This window comes from Coenobita brevimanus, chromosome 47, assembly GCF_032717465.1.
Source record: "Coenobita brevimanus isolate Jiangsu-jjx chromosome 47, ASM3271746v2, whole genome shotgun sequence".
In the NCBI taxonomy this organism is placed as follows: Eukaryota; Metazoa; Arthropoda; class Malacostraca; order Decapoda; family Coenobitidae; genus Coenobita; species Coenobita brevimanus.
This window is the reverse complement of record NC_137000.1, coordinates 3,433,733-3,455,945: the sequence shown is the minus strand read 5'-3', so window position 1 is coordinate 3,455,945 and position 22,213 is coordinate 3,433,733. Positions and strand designations below refer to the sequence as shown.

Genomic DNA, 22,213 nt, shown 5'->3' with positions numbered 1-22,213 from the left:
AATCTGCATCCTATAACATGCCTCATTACATCAGGGGGGTCACCCCCCAGTTAGTGGTAGGAGGCCAATGTCAGGTGGGTCGGGCCTAAAATTTCAAATGGGCATAGAATCGTCAATTTTCACCCGATTTACTCCAAATTTGATATGTGAATAGATATCCTGTTGTGTTTATACGTCAGCACTAATATGACTGCCAAGGACCGGTTTGCTACGCCTTGGCACCGCTTCTTGGTATTTTTATTAATATGAACTTATGGTGATGAAGTGACTAGAAAACGTATGCAGATGAAAAAGCATAAAGCCCATTACATGTTTGTGATGGGAGACTTCGGTGCCAAACTAAGCAAGATAAGGGTAGGAGGGACAGCAGTGGCGAAATTGGAATGTGTATTTAGAATGCAAAAAGTGAATTGTTAGCTAAATTTACGGAAAGTGGCAATTTTAGGGTGAATGTTTTCTCTTTAACTTTATTGTAATATGGCTCCCATGAGTTGCACACAGGTTTTTTGGTACCTGAAAAAAAAAAAAAAAAAAAAGGAAAAATTAAATGCCAAGAACTCAGGCCCCGAGCTGTCGACCCAAAGTGTCGCTTGGTCTGCCAAACCTAGTGCAAGGACTCGCTAAACAACCTCCATGACCTTGCAGACCTAATCAGTTCCTCGTCCCTTCTTACTGTATCACGGACAAAGATTGGCTGAAATCCGTTGAGGGGTCCAGGACATATCCCACAAGGATAAACTAAGTCAATCCCTTTATAACCTTGACCTTTGCCCCCTTGATCTTGCTGACCTAAACAGTTCAACGTCCCTTCATATTGTATCTCTGACAAAGTTTGGTCGAAATCCAGAGGGCTTCTGGAGATATCACACCCAGAAGGATAAATTAAGTTGACCCCAAATGACACAGTTTTTTGACCCCTTTACTTAGCTGACATAATCATTAAACGGTCTCCTCAAATTGCATCACCGACAAAAGTTTGGTGGAAATCCGTCAATGGGTTCAGAAGATATTGCGCCTACAAGAGTGTTACGGATGTACAGACTCATACATCCATGCACGCACAGACGTACAGACCAATCACTTAATGCCTCCTCCACCATAGGTAGGCGGAGGCATAATGATGATTTAGTTTCGAATCCTTTGACTTCAGTGCGAACAGTACAGCTTGATCCATCCATCCATCCATGCATCATCCAATCCTACGTTGCCCCATGAAGAGCGTAGGAGCCCGGGGCTAGTCAATTTGGTCCTGACATTTAAGATGAGAGTGACCAGCGTCAATCATCCCTGAGTGGCATTATGTGAGCAATAACCACAACCATCAATTGGATATAAACCTTCATCGGCTCAATCTGATTGCAAAGCCGTAGTTACCCATTTAACCACCAGGCAGCATAAGTTGGTTATATGGTTACCACCCCGCGTAGTAAATGGTTTCCTGGTGTACAGGAAACCATTCGGCTTGTCACTCAGTGTAGAGTCACCCATAGGCAGAAGAAACAGGAAAGAATGAAGGAAAGAAAGGCAGAAGAGGGAGTGTAAAGTCACGCGTAGACAGAAGGACGAGGAAGGAAGGAAGTAAACAAAGACAAGAGGAAGGAAGGTATGGAGAGAGGAGAGGAAAGGGCAGACACCCTAGAGCAGCACTACGTCGAGTGAGTGGATGGTGAGCGCCCCCACCTACCACTATAGCAAAAAATAATACCATTTCTGTTTGTAGACGGAGTTCTTTATCAGAAAAACTTATCTTAAAAATGCTCTCGTGACACCGACTGTTTGTGATATAATGTGTGTGTGTGTGTGTGTGTGTGTGTGATTAATTCCGACAGTGAGGTTGTTTCCGGCCGCAAAATTAGTTCTGATAGTGATATTAGTTCCGGCCGTGAGACATGCTCCGATTGTGAGTTTGCTTCTTACTTTGAGATTAGCTTCGACATCGAGAACAGTTCCTGCCGTGATAATGGTTCTAACCTTGATGGTAGGTCCACCCGCGAGATTAGTTCCGGCCATGAAATTAGTCCGATGGTGAGATTAGTTTCGATCGCTAGATTAGTTCTGATCGTGATACTAGTTTCTGCCATTAGATTAGTCCTGACCATGAGATTAGTACCGATCGTGTGATTAGTTCCGACCGTGAGATTAGTTCCGGCCAAGGCCAGAGTGATAGGGAATCGATTCGTTTGTGGCCACCCCTTCCAGAAATAAAACAACAGACAGTTAAGGTTATAGATAGGCTGACAGATAGACAGACAGACAGATCGATCGATCCACAGATAGATAGATAGATAAACAGATACGCAGTTCCTGTCAGATATCCCTTGTTTGTCGTGTCACTCATAATCAAAACATTATTTCCAGCTTAAAGGCATTAGAAACAGTAAGCGAAATAACTCTGCGTGAAAGTTTATAATAATTGCCTAAGGGAGAGACTTTACGAATAAATGAATAAAAATATATAAATAAAAAGTCAGATAGACAGACAGATAGAGAGAGAGAGAGGGAGAGAGAGAATAATTAGAAATCTCGTAAAAAAAATATTAAGGATATTAATGAACCGAAGTGGGCAAATTGGACACGCTGCCATAAGGCGATAAAGCCCTGTATTCTCGTCTATCAAGGAGGCTTCATAGCACTTCTTCCTGACTGGCTAATTCCGTATCTGGTACGTTAATATACTCTTGCATGCCATTTATGTATTCCATATTGGTATGAAAGAGATGTAGATAGGTTGCATAAGATACTGCTGTAGTCAAGATAATGTGCTAAGGAAGAGATGCTATAAAGCCTCCTAAGCCATCGAGAATACAACACAAAGTCGTGTGTTGCAATCTGTATATAGTTGCTACTTGCCAGCTTAGCGTTTTTCTTTTTGTTTTCGCTTGTTTCAGGGATAGGAGCTTTGTTCTGGTAGCCGTCACTTAGCTGCAGGATATCTATGGATATTTTCCATACCTTTATTGATTGGCGATATCCTAAAGATTATTATATTTTTTTTCCGACGATTTACTAGTGGGTCTTATCATGGTAACATTCTAGCGTTTCTGGAGCAAGTTTAGCTGTATTACGAACTTAGCTGAGGTTGGCAAGTCCAGTGTTGTCTCACTATCTGTAGCCGGCAGTGCGTAGCTAGGTGTCAGATGTGTGTAGGTGTGGGCTGCAGTTCCACCAGTGTGTATATACAGCCGTGGTGCGCAGTGCCAAAGGTAGGTGTTGGGGTGGACGTTGTGTCTCGGTCGGTTTGATATTGGCCCCATGTTCCGGGGGACGTTTTATTCATGAGGTCGAGTCCCACTATGTGCCACTGAGTTTGTGGATTAAACGCATAAACTAGTTTCAATTTGCATTAAACATGAAAACCATATCTCCACCCTATCACTGCCTTCGACCACTATCTTCTGTTTCACCGGCTGTGTCTTGTATCTGTCCTATACTACTAGCCTTCACCGTATCACTGCTACCACTGTTTCCTGTTTCACTCCTCCTAGCCTCCTATGATTTCACATTAAGTGTGAAAACCGTATGATTCTCTGCGTTGTCGGCATAAACAGGAGAGGTGTTCCCATAGTTTGCGGTGTTACTTTAACCTCGATGACGATTAATCTCGAGAAAGCTAGTGTCAGTTCACATTGACTTGGCCTTAAATTCCCATCTCTTTATCCTGAATACTGAGATTCGGCAAAAGATTATCACAAGAATATGATGTTAGTCACGAAGGGATGCTATGGAAAGGATGAAGAGAAGCTGCAGTCTTTTTGAGCCACTCTGCTACATGAAGTAAGATGCTAAAATGCGAAAATCTGGGCCAAGTTGAAGTGAATGAACCATAGTATTTTACTGTATTCCGCGTAACTTCAGACTATTTTATTTAGTTAAGTGAGTCATGGGAGCTCGAGATTTAATATTACAACAGTTAACCTTCTCATGGTAGGAACAGCTCTGGTATTTTATGTCAACGCCAGACATTCATTCAAGTGTCAAAGTGTCAGGACTCCATATTATAATTATAAATCATAATAAATAGATAGATAGATAGATAGATAGACAGACAGATAGAAGCAGCAGGTCAGGGGATGAGATAGGTATTGTGTCTGCAAATCGAGCAATGCTAATCATGCTTACACACTCTAACTTAAGGAATGCTTGATAGGCACACGACAGCGCCTCGTGACCATACACACACATACACACATACACACAGGCTTCTAGAACATTTCAACAACAGTGTAACACACGTGACACGACCCCTTCTACACCAGAATTTAGGAAGCAGAGCTCAGAAGGAGGTTAGCCATAGAACCGACAGGTAGTGGAGAGAGTGAATAAGAAGAGGGGTCCAACTAGACTTACTTAGTATATTATGTCTCTGTAATACATACGCTGCTCAACTTAAGACTTTCTCTGAAGATAATAAATCAAGATTAACTCCCTGTATTCATCTTTAACTCCTACTGCTATTCAATTATCAAAATAATAATAAAAACTCAAGACTCACCTATTACAAGAACAGAGAGTCACATTGGTGGCAGCAAGTCCAAAATTCATATAGGAGGCATGTTGGGAAATGAGTGTATCTTGATACCAGCTGTATGTGAGGATCAAATCGTTTCCTTATTTTTAGACACAGGCTCTCCAGTGAACTTAATAACACAAGAAGAAATAAATAGAACGTTTAAAAATAGGAAGAAAGTAACTTTTCTGGAAGAAGCTGATTCAGATTTATATACAATAGATGGGAAAAAAATCACAGTAAAAGGTATGATAAAGTTAAATAAATATCAGTTTCACAGAGACTACAAGACCAATCTCTGCCTTTTTCTATATCGTTGAAAACTTAGCAATTAAAGCTCATATGTTACTGGGCTTAAGATGCAGGAGAGCAGAGAACATAACGTTACTCCCACAAATGAATGGAATAGACTTTGACAATGAATTCATAGAGGAAATACTATCAGAGCCCTCACTGATTAGTAAAAGAGAACCAAAAAGAATTGGTAATATTAAAAGTTTAAACAAACATACACAAACAGATGAGTGTATAGATCCACTCACACCACCAGCCCCAGCCTCCATAATTAGAGACCCAGGTAACAGTACTGATTTATCAGTTTTCCCGCCCATCTCACCAATGACGTAGTTATACCACCTAATTCCTATATGAAAGTTACCATAAAGAGCAAATTACGGAATAATACTGTTCTTATCTTAGAAGAATTATGTAAAGGGATTGTCAGTAGAAAACGCATTATGTCAGATGAACGACGAAGGGCAAACTCAGATATTCATAATTAATTACATGAATGGGGAAGTACAGTTGAAAAAGGAGACTTGCATAGTTAATATTGAAAAATGTCCCGCCCCTGTGAAGGAAATAGTTATAGCTGGAGTGACAAGTGAGATAAAATCTACGGATAGAGAAAGCATAAAAGAGAATTTAATTCACTCAAGTGAATTTGATGAAGAAAATTATTTGTTAACCCTGCTGGAAACACACAGGGACACCGTAGCATTACCCGGAGAACAATTAGGGTGTACTAACCTGATTAATCACAAGATTAATGTGCACCCAGAAACACCACCAATTTTCGTACCAGCCTACCGCATCCCACAATCTCAACGTACACTTGCAAATCAGTATGTCGATAAAATGTTAAAACTTGGAATTATTGAACCTTCAGTCTCCCCGTGGAATGCCCCATTATTCTTCGTGCCCAAACGAAATGGAGAAATGCGTGCGGTAGTAGATTACCGTAAACTAAATCACTCAATCCCAGACCGATTTCCCATGCCATTGCTAAGCGAAGTTCTACAGAATATTGGACCGGAAAATAATGTATTTTCCACAATCGATCTACTAAATGGTTATTACCAAATACCGGTTGAACAGGAGTCACGTAAATACACTGCCTTTTCCACAAATAGAGGCCACTACCAATATACAAGGATGCCGATGGGACTGAGGACAGCCCCAGGCACATTCCAGTGTCTTATGAATTACGTATTGTCCGGAATTTTAGGACAATAATATTTGTTTATCTTGACGATATTATAATCGCAACGAAAAATATTACAGAACATCTCAGGAAATTAGACTTACTCTTACAAAAGCTTTGTGATGCTGGTTTAAAAATTAAGCTTTCTAAATGCAAATTTTGCTTTAAGGAAATAAATTTCTTTTGCCACAAATTAAATTCTAATGGTATTCACACCACTGATGACAAAATACAGGCAGAGAGATTTTCCTGAACCCTCTACGACTGACGAAGTTAGACAATTTTTAGGTCTAGTTGGGTACTATAGGTCATTCGTACCACAATTCTCTCATATAGCCTTTCCTCTGTTCCAGCTACTCAAAAAAGATGCTATATTCCAATGGGAAGAAGAACAAAAACAAGCATTTAACAATCTAAAAATTAAACTAACAAATGCACCTTGTTTGGCATATCCGGATTTCGCAAAATCATTTATCTGTACAGACGCATCAGTTAAAGGATTAGGGGCTGTACTGATGCAGGAAGATAAAAGAGGAAAGAATCAACCAATTGCATTTGCCAGCAGACAAACAAAAGGTGCAGAGAAAAATTATTGCACTACAGACTTAGAGGCATTTACAGTGGTTTTTGCATTACAAAAGTTTCGAGATTTGGTATATGGTTACGAAGTACACTTATTCACCGACCATAAACCACTAGTGGGTATGTTTAAAGAAAAACTCCTCTCTGGGAGGAGAGCAAGATGGAAATGCACAGTTGAAAACTACAATGTACAAATTCATTATATACAAGGTAAAATCAACATAGTAGCCGATGCATTATCTAGGAACCCGAACACAATTCAGGTCGCGGCATTAGATCTCAAAGGAAATATCCCAAACCACGATGATATCGCAAAAGCACAAAGACTTGACCCAATATGGTCTAAAGTTATATACAAGTTAGAAAGTGGAGATGACATACAATTACCAAAACTGCATGTACCACTCGAACAATTCACAATAGTCAATAATACTTTATACAAGAGAAACCCGAAACAACCAAAACGCCAAAGAAATACTAACCAGTTGGTAGTGCCTAATGACATGATACCCCAAGTATTACGAATGAAAGAGTGGAGACAAAAAGGCTCCATTTAGTTGCCTCATACGAGAGTAAAATAAAAACGACGTCATTGGACTGAATGGATTAAAGACGTCAGTGTAGTAGTAGTAGTAGTAGTAGCCACAGGTTCATCTGTAACGTGAACCCAATGGACTGCAGGCTGAAGCTACTTATCTCTAACAGTTCATCATCCCCTTCCGGGGGTACTGGGAGGGAGATAGGAGTCTGTGTAACTGGGCTGTGAATCCCCTTGGTTATATCACTGCCACAACGGGAAGGTGTCCCTCTCTAGTACCTCGGCATTGTGGAGAAGAGATTAATTTGCCGATTTAATTTAACTCAAGCAGGAACTCTGTTTGTGCGGGTGTTAAGACAATATCTAACCCCTCCAGTCCGACAAGTCTCTCCTGAGATTAATAAAATAGTCTGGTGATACCGAGAATGAAAAACAAATGACATCCTCGTAGTGAGAGGGTTGATGCTGTTGTCTGATCTGTTAAGGTACTATGGTTCTTTCACCTGAACCTGGCCCAGATTCTCGTCCTTTTAATGCCTATTTTACGTTACTCATTACCAAATAAGGCTGTGTTACGACTCTAAGGTCCTATCCTTGGCACCTCTTCATGACTACCATAGCACCTCTTCGTGACTATCATCAAATTCTGGTGTTAATCATTTGTTACAATGCATCATTCAGGATTTAGAGATTTCAATTTCAGGCTAGGTACAAGTAAGAGAAGCACAGAGGACAATTTTCAGCATTCCTTTCTTCGACATGAAGTGAGCAAACGACCTTGAAGAATTTAAGTGTCTGCATCATGTTGTTCTGCGACTTGGCCTACAAGAGTCCTCACACCTGCTTTAACATATTCATGTTCACGTATGAGGGGTGGTTCTCATACAACGCTCCTCCTCTCCACTCTGCCGGGCATTTTCTCGTGCTATGCGGGGACGGCTCACTCAACATTAACAGTGTTTGTCCTGCATCATTTGTTCAATTCCTACTCCCACTGCAACACCCACGCCCACACCAACAGACTGAGCTAACCCCACAAGACATGATACTCTCAGGTGAGTTTCTAGTGGAGCGCTATTTCTTGACCACCCAGTATTTTGTTGTATTCTTGCCATGTCCAGGTAGTTTTATGCAGCCCTGGGGAGACGTTTCGAACTGAAGGGATTATATGTAGCTATCAGTAACCCTCTTCACTATTAGAGGGTGCTGGAGAGGGAAACCTTCATGTGGTGGCGCTGCTCGACTGTACAAACATCCCTCAACTCCCTCCCCATCCCCGAAAGGAGGATGGTGAACTGCCGGAGAAAGGCAAGTTCAGTCACCAGTCCACCGGGTTCAGATGAGCCTGAGGCTGCAACTGCTGTTACTCCTTCTCCTCCTACTATTTTCATTATTACTGCTGCTGCTGCTGCTGTTGCTCCTGCTGCTGCTGCTCCTGCTGCTGCTGCTTCTGCTACTACTACTACTACTACTGCTACTACTACTGCCACTACTACTACCACTACTACTACTACTACTACTACTACTGCTACTACTACTACTACTACTACTACTACTACTACTACTACTACTACTACTACTACCACTACTACTACTACAACTACAACTACTACTACTACTACTACTACTACTGCTACTACTATTACTACTACCACTACTACTACTACTGCCACTACTACTACGACTACGACTTTTATTACTAGTACCATTACTACTACTACTAACTATTACTACTACAACTACTATTACAGTACTACTACTACTACTACTACTGCAACTACCACCACTACTACTACTACTGCCGTCACCACCACCACTACTACTACTGGTACTACGACTACTACTACTACTACTGCCGTCACCACCACCACTACTACTACTACTACTACTACTACTACTACTGCCACCACCACCATCCCCACCACAACCACTACTGCTACTGTTACAACTACTGTTACTACTACTGCTACCACTGAAGACCTCTCCCAGGTTATGTAATATGATGTGGTAGCCTGAAAAACTGAATATACATCATCCGATCGAGGGGAATGAATTTGTCAGTAACCGGGGGGCTCAAGTGTCTGTACAAGTGGCCCTCAACTCCCTCCCAGCCCCCCTAAGTAGGACGGTGGAGTGCAAGAGAAGTGCAGGTTCAGCTTATAGTCCAACTGCTTTACGTCCGGATGTGGGTGGGAACACATTAACAACAAGGTGTTTGACCCGACAAATGGCTATATTCTATCCATATTTTCATTGGCTGAGGAGGTTATCGTATCTCCTCTTCTTAGCCAGTTTGTCTTACCTGTGTAGCATAGTTTTTTTTCAGTATATTCGTACCATTATTAAACGATTGTCCTCAGCTTAGGAGAGACTTCGACCTGCAGGGGTTAAATGTAGCTTTCGTTAACCCCTTCGCAACCAGATGGATCTTCCTCAGTTGAATAGTACCGTCAATGGCTGTTTTATATTTTCATCTGATGGAGCATGACTGCTCCAAAAACTCAAATTCTAACATGTTGTTGCAAGAAATTTGATAAGCTTTATCTATAAGATAACAATGCTTCTCTTTGGTTACTAGCCAAATTTATCCTCCAATCTTATTACAGCTGGCCATAAACTAAGCTGAGAGGAGTTAGGAGCCTTTGTCAGGTTAAAGTAAACGCACTACAGGGAGAATTGAAGTAAACTATCAATGACGTAGTCGAAATGAATAAGTCGACTAAAACATCCGACTATGGCGCGTTGTTTCTAACCTGACAAAAAACCTGAACTCCTTTCAGCTCAGTTAATGGCCAAAGTATACTCAGATTGGAGGATCTGTTTAACTAGTAACCAAAAAGACTTACTCCTATCACAACTAAGACGACGAATATTATGTAACTATAATATTCAAGTTCTGAGAGTGGTCCATTAATTGAAAATAAACTAACGACTCCTTATTGGCAGATGGTCATGATGCTACAGGCGGGGAGGCTGGTGATGGGCGGGATGAGGCAGGTGGTGGCGGCGGGGACGAGGCAGACACAGGTGACAAGGACCCTGTCATCAATTGATAAGCTCCCGTACACAGTACCCCAGGGTCCTCAGGGAGAAAACAGGTATGATGGTGTGTGTTTGTCTAATTACTTGTTTCGTAATTATACACAGCACAACGAAGTAGCTAACAGAAGGCGATTTGCATCTGAATAACATGTAATTAGTCATGTCATACTAAGACATAAAATAGCAATGGGGGTGAGATACTGTAGTTGATGGAAGAAGGAGAACATGTAAGGCAATGTGTGTCTATGCATCTGATTATCACCTCCTGATTTAGCACAGCGTAGAAGTAGCTACTTAAGGAGTAAAGAAGAACAGATGTAACTAACAGGGGCAAAAATACGTACACATATTATTAACAGAGGACAAACCACACACACATGTAGCTAATGGAAGACAAGACTACACAGATGTAGTTAACAGAAGATAAAACACACAGGCGTAGGTAATCGAAGACAAAAAGACAGAGATGCAGCTAGTAAGATAGAACACACACACACACACACACACACACACACACACACACACACACACACACACACACACACACACACACACACACACACCATACTGCTGCTAGGGATGAGGCAGGAAGTGGTGGAAATGAGACAAATGGTGTGGGGGTGAGGCAGGTGGTGATGGGGGTAAGACAGGGGGTTTGGGGCTGAGGTAGGTAATGTGGCGTGAGGCAGATGGTGTGGGGATGAGGTACGTGGTGTGGGTATGAGTTACGTGGTGCAGGGTGAGGCAGGTGATGGTGGGGGTGAGGTAGGTGGTGTGGGGTGAGGTAGGTGGTGTGGAAATGAAGCAGGTAGTGGTGGGGATGATGTAGGTGATGTGAGTACAGGTGGTGTGAGAATAAGGCAGGTGGTGGTGGGGATGAGGCGAATGGTGTAAGGGTGAGGCAGGAAGTGGTGGGGTTCAGGCAGGTTGTGTGGGGATGAAGTGGTGGTGATGGTGGTGAGGCAGGCGGTGGTGTGGAGGTGGGCAAGTGGTGCTGGGGTGAGACAGGTGGTGTGGTGAGAGGCGGATGGTGAGGGGTTGAGGCAAGTAACATAAGTCAACCGCCATACCCAGCGTCACAGAGCTTGGAGGGAAGACAGGTGATGTAGATTGTGCTTTTGAGGCATGAATGAATATCCTCATTTAATATACTTACTTGACCTTAACTTTTTCGTCCATTTGCAAAATATTTCAATAAAGCCAGGGGCAGAAAAGGACAGTATTGTTGTTTTACATCCTCTCCATAGCACTTCTTCATGACTAGCAGCTATTCCAGTGCTTAGCTGTTATTACAAATCAGCATTTGAGGCCCAGTTAGTGTAAAGCGAGAACAGTAAAATAGGCCGTCAAGCCTGTCATCACTTGGCTCTCACCTGAGCTGAAAATGGTTTGGAATCTTTGACTGGCTAGAACAAACGCCCTGTAGACGAATTTTACTCCAACTGGCATCAAGCTTGTTTGCTGTAGCCAACTTAAAGACAAGACCGTATAAAGTTTAACCATCAGCGTTTATCCGCAAAATCTATCCACTTCACAAGCATTTTTTTTTTTTTTTTCACCCATATCTAAGTTTTCACATGATAAGCATAAATATATTTTATATTGTTATCTTTTCAGTATGATTTGTAGATAAGGCAGTCATTTTAACATTTATGACTAAACCCCTTCCATCCGGTGCCGTATCTTTTAATTACTTCTTGCCACATCCACACCTTTTTAATCAACTTAAGGGAAAAGGATAAAGTGTGAGAACTCTTTATCATTGTCTATATCACTCCCTCTACACACACAGGGCAGTTCGTCTGGAGTTGGCAGCAGCATAACGATGGCCGGACGGGTTGAGTATGAACGGGAATGTGTGTAAAGAGATAAAATGACAGAAAGAGCGAGTGAAAGCGAGAAAATAATAGAAAAGGATAGAGTGAAACACCTATATCAACACCTGCAAAAGGAGAGAGAGAGAGAGAGAGAGAGAGAGAGAGTATGAAAGTCTTTGTTAGAAGGAAAGTGAAAGAAATCTAAATCACCACCACTACACACAGGGCAGCCCGTCTGGAGTTGGCAGCAGCACACCGAGGGCTGGACTTGCTGGGTTTGAACGAGGGTGTTTTTAACCACCTCAGCGTTATGGCCCCGCGGTCCAATGGCGAAGGAGAGGCGATGCTGGTAGTAGAATATGGACTACACTGGAACGAGGTTAGTCTGGGTCAAATCCATAGGGTCGCTCTTGCCTCACTACGGATTGCATTTGAGCCAGGTCAGTCTAGGTCAGGTTTATTTAGTCCTTCTTGGCGCATTACGAACTGCGCTGGAGGGAAATTAGTGTAAGTCAATCACATACGGTCGTTCTTGCCTCATTACGCATTACACATAAAACAGTCTAGACTCTCAATTTACCACAAGGGAGCGAGGCCATTCTATGTTCCGTCATGTCCACATTGCCACTCTTGCCTAAATGCATGTTGCAAGTATAGTCAGGATCTGCGTTTCTTCCTAAGAACCAGAACCCTCCCCCCGGCCCTTTCCTCGCTGTCCGTATGGTGCTCATTATCTTCCACTTGGTCATATTTACATCTGTGCAAATAGTCAACACTGTAGCTTGAAGAATGTGGTTATGAATAGCGTACACACACACACACACACACACACACACACACACACACACACACACACACACACACACACGCACATTTTTATTTACTGTGCCCTACTCTGCGCACAGGCTTCACACCCTGCTTCCAAGGCCCAGTATTCCCCCTACATACATTACACCTCCACCTGTCACCATTTTGGAGCTATTATCCACCGTCCATACTGAATACATAGCTGGGGTTTCCCACACAGGACTGGTATTTGGTATTAGCAGGGGTATTTTCACATGTCGGTTGGTCTTCTGGTAGAACAGTAAAGTCTGCATTTACTAAAATTCAGTTCCATAAACTGTTCCCTGCTCCAGCCGGGATTTGAAGTTGGGCCCATTAGGATTGTAGGTCACCTCTCTAGCGATTAGATGTGTGTGTGTGTGTGTGTGTGTGTGTGTGTGTGTGTGTGTGTGTGTGTGCGTGTTTACGTCTGTCCTTAAGTCTGTGCTACCTTCTGTGCATATACTTACATGTACAGAATTGTTCGTAACCAGAAACACTTAAAAATAGTCTCACACCCTTTACAGGTAACGGCCAGCGGACTACTGGAAGTGGACAAGGAGGCCAAAGTGGTGAGAGGTGATGGTGAGCCTGACATCGCCGCCTCCTGCATCCACCGTGGCATCAGAGAAATACGCCCAGACGCTAAGGTGATCATGCATACACACCAGCCATACGCCACTGCCCTGGGTAAGTCACGCATCTCTCTCTCTCTCTCTCTCTCTCTCTCTCTCTCTCTCTCTCTCTCTCTCTCTCTCTCTCTCTCTCATACATATTCACACACACACACACACACACACACACACACAACCCAAAGTATTATTCGATCTCAGCATTTAACATAGGAACCTGTACACCGAATCTTCCTCCTTAAATTCAACTATTCCTCGATCAAATGTAGTAATTTTTTCAGCCTGGTTAAGTGTTTGTTTAATATATTCCTCTGCTATTGCTTTGTCTTGTATCATGACCTTTATGATCACCCCGATTTTCCTTTCCGTAAACAGGTACGGAAATTTCCAGTCATATTGATTTCCGAAAAGTTGTTGTGGAAATATCAAGCAACTTTATGGTGTTGTGGAAGGAACTTCTGATTAATAATTTAAAAAAAAAAGATTATGACGCATTCTTGACGGATGCATATCTTCTTTGGATTATGGATATGAAAATTAAGTTGTTAATGGTTCAGTGCTTTTACCTACATTTTATGGTGCTCAGCAAATGAGGTTATATGCTTTGTTGATGGTAATGGCATACAAATGATTGTCCGTGAACAATGCTTTCTAGAAACTCACCTAGTGGTCTGTTAGTTTAGGTGTGGATGATTAAATGATGCAGGATAGACACTGGTATTGGTGACCGAACCGTTCCTGCAACGTGATAATTCGCCTTGCGGAATGAAAGAAGAGCATTACAGTATCGTATAGTATCGTTTTATGTATATATTGGCTCCAACATGTTTACATGCACCGACCTTGGTCACCTAATGGCGGTTTTCCACGCTGCTCGATCTCTGACAACCTCTTTATTCAGTCCCTTATTCCTAAGGTCGCACGCTATGACCTCTCCCCAGGTCTTTCTCGGTCTGTTTCTCGCAGCCCTACCCCATACGTTCACACTTCTCACTTTCCGCACCCGACTGTCATCCTCCATCCTCTCCATATGATGAAACCATCTCAATCTCCCCTTCCTTATCACTTCACCAATACACTTCAGTCCCATCCTTCCTCTCAACCCCTCAATCGTAACCTAACCCCCCCCCCTTTCCCCGACCCCACATTCAAAGACGCACAATACATCCATCTAATCATTGTCATTACTGTTCGTTTGAGCCCACGAATGTCCTCTTTCTTTACACCTCAGGCCTCACTACCATACAGCATTACACTTCAAGCACATGTCGCATACAAAGATCCCTTAGCACGGAGGAACAGCCCTTTTAGTGTCAGGAGAAGCAACAGCTTCCCGAACTTCCTCCAACCACTCTTTACCCTAGCCACCCAGACCCATATCCGGCACATAACATGTCCCCCAAATAACAAAACTCTTCTACACACTCGAGAAACTCACCAGACAGGGCAGTCCTTTCACAGTACATGTGAATCAGTTCTGATCTGAAGTCACTGTATAAAGCAGCCATTTTTTGCAAATATAAAACACGGTGGAGAGGGCTATTTACTGTTCTGATCACTGATGTGAGATATGAGATATAAGATGCAGCAGAGGTACCTTCAGTTTATCTTTTTCCTACTTAGCGATTCTTAGAAAGCCATGATTTATTGTTCCGGGAAGCATAAGAAACAAGAGATGATTCTCCAAACCTCTATTCCTTGTCCGTCCAGCAAAACCATAGGTTACTTTCACAAGGGAAGTAAAAATATATTTGTTTGTCACTGTCCCGACGTACAGTATGGGAATGAACTATCTTCCTATGGTTTGGTGAGCACATCGTGGAAAAGTGAGACTCTTCGAGATAAGGAATGGTTATGTTGGCCTCTTCACGCAGATTACGTAATCTTCATTTCCTTCTCGCTCCCTCTAAGCAGTGATATAAAGGCTTTTCAAGTGGGGGGTTAGATACAGCCTAAGTTCCCTCTCATTGTTAGCCGTCGTTCGTTAGCTTAAAAAATAAAAATAGAAGATGCCATGAACGAAATAAAAGACGTTCAAGTAGCGAAGAGTTAAGACTTTGGTAATGTTCCACTACACCTTTTTTACTCTAACTTGATCTAAAATTGTCATTTTAACATCATGAGATTACCTCTAGAAAGCGAAGCGAGTCATGAAGAAGTGCTACAAAAAGGATGTAAAGCCACAGCATTGTCTTATTCTACCACTGAGCTGCGTGAATTGAGCTTCAAAGGGGCAAAAATCTGGGCCAAGTTAAGGTAAAGCAACCATAGTTCATTCACTTTACCTTGGTCCAAATTTTCGCCATTTTACAGCATATTTTCCGTAGTTCAGTGGCAGATAAGGTCAACACCACAGCTCTGCATTTTTTTTTACATAATACTTCTTCGTGACTACTACCATAATCTGTTGTTAATCTCTTGTTGCAGCTCAGTATTCAAGACGGAGAGATGTGAGTTTTAGTCCAAGTTAACGTGAACAGGGAATATAGTTTTATCTTTAAACTGAGATGATGGTTGATTCTCTGTTTTTGTTTACCCACCAGCCTGCCTAAAGGACCCGACACTGCTGATGGTGCACCAGAACTCGACTCGGTTCTACCAGCGAGTGGCTTACGACAAACATTATAGTGGCTTGGCACTGGCTATAGACGAGGGACGCAGACTGGGGAAGGTATTAGGTGGGTATAGTGGTATAGTGAAGTGGTATGAGGTGGTGTAGTGGTGGGGTATAGTGGTAATGTACGGTAATATGAGGTGGTGTAATGGTAGGGCATAGTGATGTAGTGAGCTGGTATGAGGTAGTACGATGGTAAGGTATAATGGTGTTTGTGGTGATGTGAGGTGACATAGTGGTGTGGTGCGCTGGTGTGAGATGGTGTAGTGGTTAGGCATAATGGTGTAGTGTGTTTTTGTAAGGTGTTACAGTCGTGTAGTGTGATGGTGTGGAGTGGTATAGTAGTGCCATGTGGTGGTATGAGGTGATAGAGTGGTGAGATATAGTGATGTAGTTTGGTGGTGTGCGGTGATATAGTCGTGTAATGCGCTGGTGTGAGACTGTGTAGTGGTAAGGCATTGTGGTGTAGTTTGGTGGTGTGAGTTGTACGGGCGTAGTGCGCTGGTGTGAGATGGTGCATTGGTGTAGTGCGCTGGTGTGAGTTGGTACAGTGCTGTAGGGCGCTGGTGTGAGATGTAGTGGTGGGATACAGTATTGTGGAGAGTGGATTTTTTTTTTTTTTTTATGCAGGTATCGTCTAGCCATATTTTACTTTAGTTGTAAGAGAACAGCCTGCAGTCCATATATATATTGCGGGGGGAGGTGGAGGGATTCTTTATTAACCATTTAAAAAAAAAAAGCCCCAACACTCTGAGGAACATTGTCGATGAAGGCTAAGCAGGGATGGGTGAAATAAATCGATACAAGTAAGCTAAACTGGCAAGTACGGAATGATACAATTGCTAACACAGTAATACAAGGATTCTGTTTTTCCACCATGATGACAGTAACTATAATGACAATAGTTGGTTTGCTTTCATATGGAACTGGATCAGTGCTACAACTTTAATTCAAAGTCGTTGTTGCATGGAATCAGGCGAGCCGTAGTTAATAGGTAGGAATGAGTCTCCTTGGCTACAAATTTGATCCCCCCTCACTCTCATCTGATTACACCTGGGCATCAGCTGAACTGAAAACGGTTAAGGATCTTTGTCAGGTTAAACACGTTCTAAAAATGTAATATACTTACAGGAGACAAGGACGTACTCTTCCTGGGTCATCACGGGGTAGTTGTGGTGGCTTCTACTGTGGCCCTGGCTTTCGACAACCTCTACTACCTTGAACGAGCGGCGCAGGTTCAGGTGGGTTTGTGGCTCAAGTGGGTATGTATGAAGTGTGTCTGTACAATACCTTTGTTAGTCACTGATCTTTATTCTTCTCTTCATACTACATTATTCTTATTATCAGCTACGGGTAATTTTGTATCATGTATGTGCTAATGTACCTCACCTTGCTTTACACTACTTATTCCTGCTTGGCCTTCAGCGACAATGTTTCTCAGTGTGTTGCGGCTTGTAGGCTACTAAATGGAAAAGAATAAAAATAAATAAGTAAATGAATAAACAAATATAAGTAAAAACTCGGTTAAACTGGTCTCTCTAGCATTGTTCTTAAGTAGCTCCACAGAGGTTGAGAACTGGAACCATGTAACAGAGGGAGGGAGGTGGGGAGTCGTAGAAGGTACCATCCTCAGATCTCAAGCCAGTAATGATTATCTGCCTTAACGACCCTTGTTCAGTCGATATGCATAAATCTGTTTTACCTAATGACTACTGAAAGAGACAATGTTTAATAGTGTATATCATTTAAATATCGTCCAAGTATAACCTTCTGAAACTTGTCACACTGCAGAGCATCTTAGTAACCCTGTGGTTTTTATTTCTTCGCTGTTACTGTTAGCGATTCTGTTAATTTCAGGAGAGAACCTTAGTATTAAAGATTTGTATGAAGACGCATCTAACCCCTCCCGTTTGAAAAGTCTATCGTCAAACTAAAGATAATCATACGAGATTAAAGAATGAAACAGAAATGGTTTAATTTTCCGTCACTTTCTATTGACTTACAGAATTTATTAATCCCTTCGTGTGTCAAAGAATAAACTGTCTGCCAGGCACCCGTAACTTAAATAGGTAAACTCTCTCTCTCTCTCTCTCTCTCTGTGCTTACGTGTGTGCGTGTGTGTGTGTGTGTGTGTGTGTGTGTGTGTGTGTGTGTGTGTGTGTGTGTGTGTGTGTGACAGATAAGGGTAAGCTTTGGCACTTTCTCTTGCCTTCAAACGGTACACTCTCTGACACTTTTAATCGGAAGGGAAAAACTCCATGGCACTCTCTTGACCTCTTCCCTCTCTCTGGACCTAAAGCGGTGAACTCTGGCACTCTTTGTTTACTCCATGGCACTCTCACTTATTAAAAAATGTACCTCACTGACGCTCTCTCTTCATCTGATGTTCCTTCTTCAGGTGCTGGCTATGTCGACCAACAAGGAAGTGGAGCTGATACCAGAGGAGGAGTGCAAGAGGACCTCTGATGATATGTGGCGGGATATTAAGAATTACTCCGATGCCAACTTCTACGCCATCTACAGACGACTATGTAGATCACAACCAAGCTTTGAGACGTAAACTGCAGAGAGAGAGAGAGAGAGAGAGAGAGAGAGAGAAGGGGGGGAGTTGATATAAGAGGTGCTAATTCTTTGCTCAAGCTCTGTGGACGTTATGCCTTCTTGTTCGACTTAGAGCTCCCCCAGTGAAAGAGAGAGAGAGAGAGAGAGAGAGAGAGAGAGAGAGAGAGAGAATATATATATATATATATATATATATATATATATATATATATATATATATATATATATATATATATATATGTATATATAAATAAAATAGGAGAGGGTAAGAATAAAATAGAAGATCTTCCTGTGATCGGTGGATTGATTCTTCTTTCGCAAGGGATGTTCCTGGAAATATCATGTAGTTATATTTCTATTTTCATTTTTTTTTAATGCAAGGAAGAAGTAACCAAAGGCCAGGAGCCCTCAAGATTGTTCCTTCGATAAATAAATAAATAAATAAATATATATATATATATATATATATATATATATATATATATATATATATATATATATATATATATATATATATAACAGGGTACAGTCGGCATCAAAATTACTGTTGCCTCACTTGCCCCTCTAGACTTTGATATTCAGTCTGGTGGACCTGCAGCAAACGACGCTTATCACACTGAGCAGAGGCCAAATGAATTCATAACTATCAGTTGATGCGGATTACCACACTGGTTTTCGAAGCGCATAGAGAGAAAATCAGGAGAGGTGACAGGACTGTGAAGGCAGACTGTATATTGCCTTATTATATTCTGCTGCACAACAGTACCTCTGATGTACCAACTCTTTATCTGCATTTTCATATCTGGAGATCATTGGGATTGTTCTTAATATATTCTATTACAACTTACAGGACAGCATGCTCATAAGCACTGGGGGATTTCTTGCACTTATTTCCTGTTTATTGCAGCTCGGTATTGTGTTTTATGCTATTTACATCTCTTTAAAACCAATTCACATTGCATAAAATATATTATCCAAGATAATATTAACACGTCATATGCAGAAAAAGACTTGTAGGGAAGAGATGTTTGAAAGTCAAAGCTGACGAGCATACGGTTCTTAATGCTGAATCAACATAGTCACATGTCCTCGGAAAGTATCCAATTAAAAAACAATAAATGCATAGTAGTGTTATATTTTGTTTCACTGAGTCCTGATGAAGTGAAAAATGTTTGGCCACGTGAAGAGGATGGACAATGTGATCCTGACTAGGAGAATATGTGTGAGTGAAGCGGAGGGGGAGAGGGGGAAGAGGAGACCAAGAATAAGATGGGAGGATGGGACGGAGAAGTATGAGTGAATGTGAAGTGAGCTGTAGATAAGGCAGGCTGAGATCGCCAAGGGAGAGGTATTACGAAGCCTCTTATGCCATTTTGATTACGACACTAATTCCAGCACTCTAATAAAGGATCATGCACTGTTGTTCCTTCTGCCTTTTTGTGGATCTCACCCACCCCCTGTATACGAGTGATAACGGGAATAGCAAGGGCCTGGCAGAGTCACCAAGATGACCTCTATAATGATGATGATGATAATGATGACGATGATGATGGTAATAATAAGATAATAATAATAATGATAATAATAAAATAATAATAATTATATAATCTACAGAATGCCCATCCCTCCATCAATCCCTTTAATCTGGGTTACGTTCTTTTCAATTTATTCTTGCTGCTCCCTGACGGTATTATTCAGCTTACGGCCTCTCGCACTGATTGGGTGTAGTAAAGCTCCATCTAACCCCTCCAGTTAGAAGTATGTCCAGAGCAGAATGAAATCGTCAGTAGATAGCATTATGAAAAAAAAAAAAAATGTTTAATGGGTAATGAAAGGAATACGAAGGAACATATAAAATAACTAATATAGTTACGGTCTGTTTTTACCTGGCTGAAATGGGTCACTCCCACAGTTGGATTCCTTAGTGATAGTCACATGAAATTAGATTAGCCTCGGATATGAAGGAAAACTGGGTCGTCCTGGTTGTTAGTTAAATTAACCATAAGCCTCACTACAACTGGCCATCGCCTTAGTCGAAAGGGGTTAGGAATCTTCGGCAGACTAGAGAAAACGCCCTCTAGCACTGTACAGTATGCATCCACACGAATTAAGTCTGAAGGGGACTGGCATACTCTTTTTACTCTAACCTGGCCTAAAATTGCCCTATCTCCATCTTGAATGCTGATTTATAGTAAGAAATTAACAATGAAATATGATGCCAGTCACGAGATGCTATGGAAATGATGTAGTGACAATGCATCGTCCTTTCCTGCCACTGAACTACTTGAATTAGCCAGAAAAGGACGAGAAAGTAGACCAAGTTAAGGTGAAAAAGCTTTGTCGATCATTCGCCACCCACGGTCGAAGTTTGCGCTTTCTTCAGGATTCTAGGGTTCAATCTTTCGTTTTCTTTCTTCGTCAGGTTGAGTTGCAGCTTAGGCGTTAGGTTCAAGTTTAAATTCTCGAACAGAGAGGCGTCCGAGAAACAAAGCAAACTTTTCATGGCGTGTTCAGTGTAGACTGAACTGTTGAGGTGAGGGGTTGCTGATGTCTTCTCTGGAACATCTTTTCTCCATTATAGGTAAATATATGTAAAAAAAATTCATAGTATGTTAATGTAGACTAGGCTGATATGCATGTGACCCAGTGTGGATTATTTTAAGGCAGGGGGAAGGGTATAACTGTAAGGTGAGTCAGTTTGCTGTGGAGTCGTGCTGTGAAAGAAGAAGGCTATTGAAGGCTTCTCCCAGACATTTTTCTTCATTACAAGTTTATAAGAAAATCACGATATATTACCTCGGAACAGACTTGATATATACGTGAATAACTACGGGTGGAGGACTTAAGCCAGGATGAGAGGTACCTTACTGGGTTAGTATGTTTTCCGGCGTTTTGAAAGCCAGAAGAGATTTGTATCATGGTATGGTTGTTTGGTAGTTCGATCTATCTATCTATTGCCAGACGCCTTAATCCCTTCTACGGGATGGCCACAAACAAATCGCCTCCACGTCACCCTGTCCCCAGCCATGTCACTGCCCAGCTCCCAATTCACACACCCCTCTTTCGTATACCTTTCCACTCCATCCCTCTATCTCATCCTTGGCCTTCCTTTCCCTTTCTCCCCCTCCACCTCACTCACATACACTCTCCTCGTCAGTCTCTCACTCTCCATCCGCTCCACATGGCCAAACCACCTCAGTGTGTTTCTCCTAATGCTTCCTATCACATCCACATCCACATCCACACCACAACGCTCCTTCACATCCTCATTTGTCAGTCTGTCTCTCCATGTGACTCCACAGGCTCCTCTCAAATAACTCATTTCCATTGCTCTCACTCTTGACTTATGTCCCTTCAACAACTTCCAAGCTTCACTTCCATACGTCAGAATTGGTATCACAATACTGTCATGTAATAACTTTTTCACTCCCATCCTCACTTCCCTGTTTCTTATCACTGCTTTCAAGGAACAGCAAACTTTCTTCCTTGTTGTACCCTTTCAAGCACTTCACCCTCCAAACTTCCAGCCTTACTTATCAAACTACCCAGGTACTTAAATCTGTTAGTGAACCGATCTTAAGGTTGTTTTTGATTTCACCTAATTTCGCATC

General features: G+C 41.9%; 1 protein-coding gene across 1 annotated transcript; it reads left to right on the top strand.

Annotated features, from left to right (window-relative positions):
• The first annotated feature begins 186 nt into the window (after window positions 1-186).
• LOC145398981 (putative aldolase class 2 protein CC_1201) lies at window positions 187-18,600 on the top strand. The gene is made up of 8 exons (XM_080271712.1): window positions 187-231; window positions 1,888-2,025; window positions 10,057-10,208; window positions 12,195-12,348; window positions 13,322-13,484; window positions 15,970-16,104; window positions 17,172-17,281; window positions 18,439-18,600. Exons 1-8 carry the CDS (start codon window positions 187-189, stop codon window positions 18,598-18,600), a joined length of 1,059 nt encoding a protein of 352 aa, XP_080127838.1.
• Window positions 18,601-22,213: the final 3,613 nt, after the last annotated feature.

Bases quoted from the DNA above. Each gene is read 5' to 3' on its own strand.
- LOC145398981 (XM_080271712.1), top strand. From the start codon at position 187: ATGACTGCCAAGGACCGGTTTGCTACGCCTTGGCACCGCTTCTTG. The intron at 13,485-15,969 runs GTAAGTCACGCA...TTTACCCACCAG, and splicing joins GCCATACGCCACTGCCCTGG to CCTGCCTAAAGGACCCGACA. The intron at 17,282-18,438 runs GTGGGTTTGTGG...TTCCTTCTTCAG, and splicing joins AACGAGCGGCGCAGGTTCAG to GTGCTGGCTATGTCGACCAA.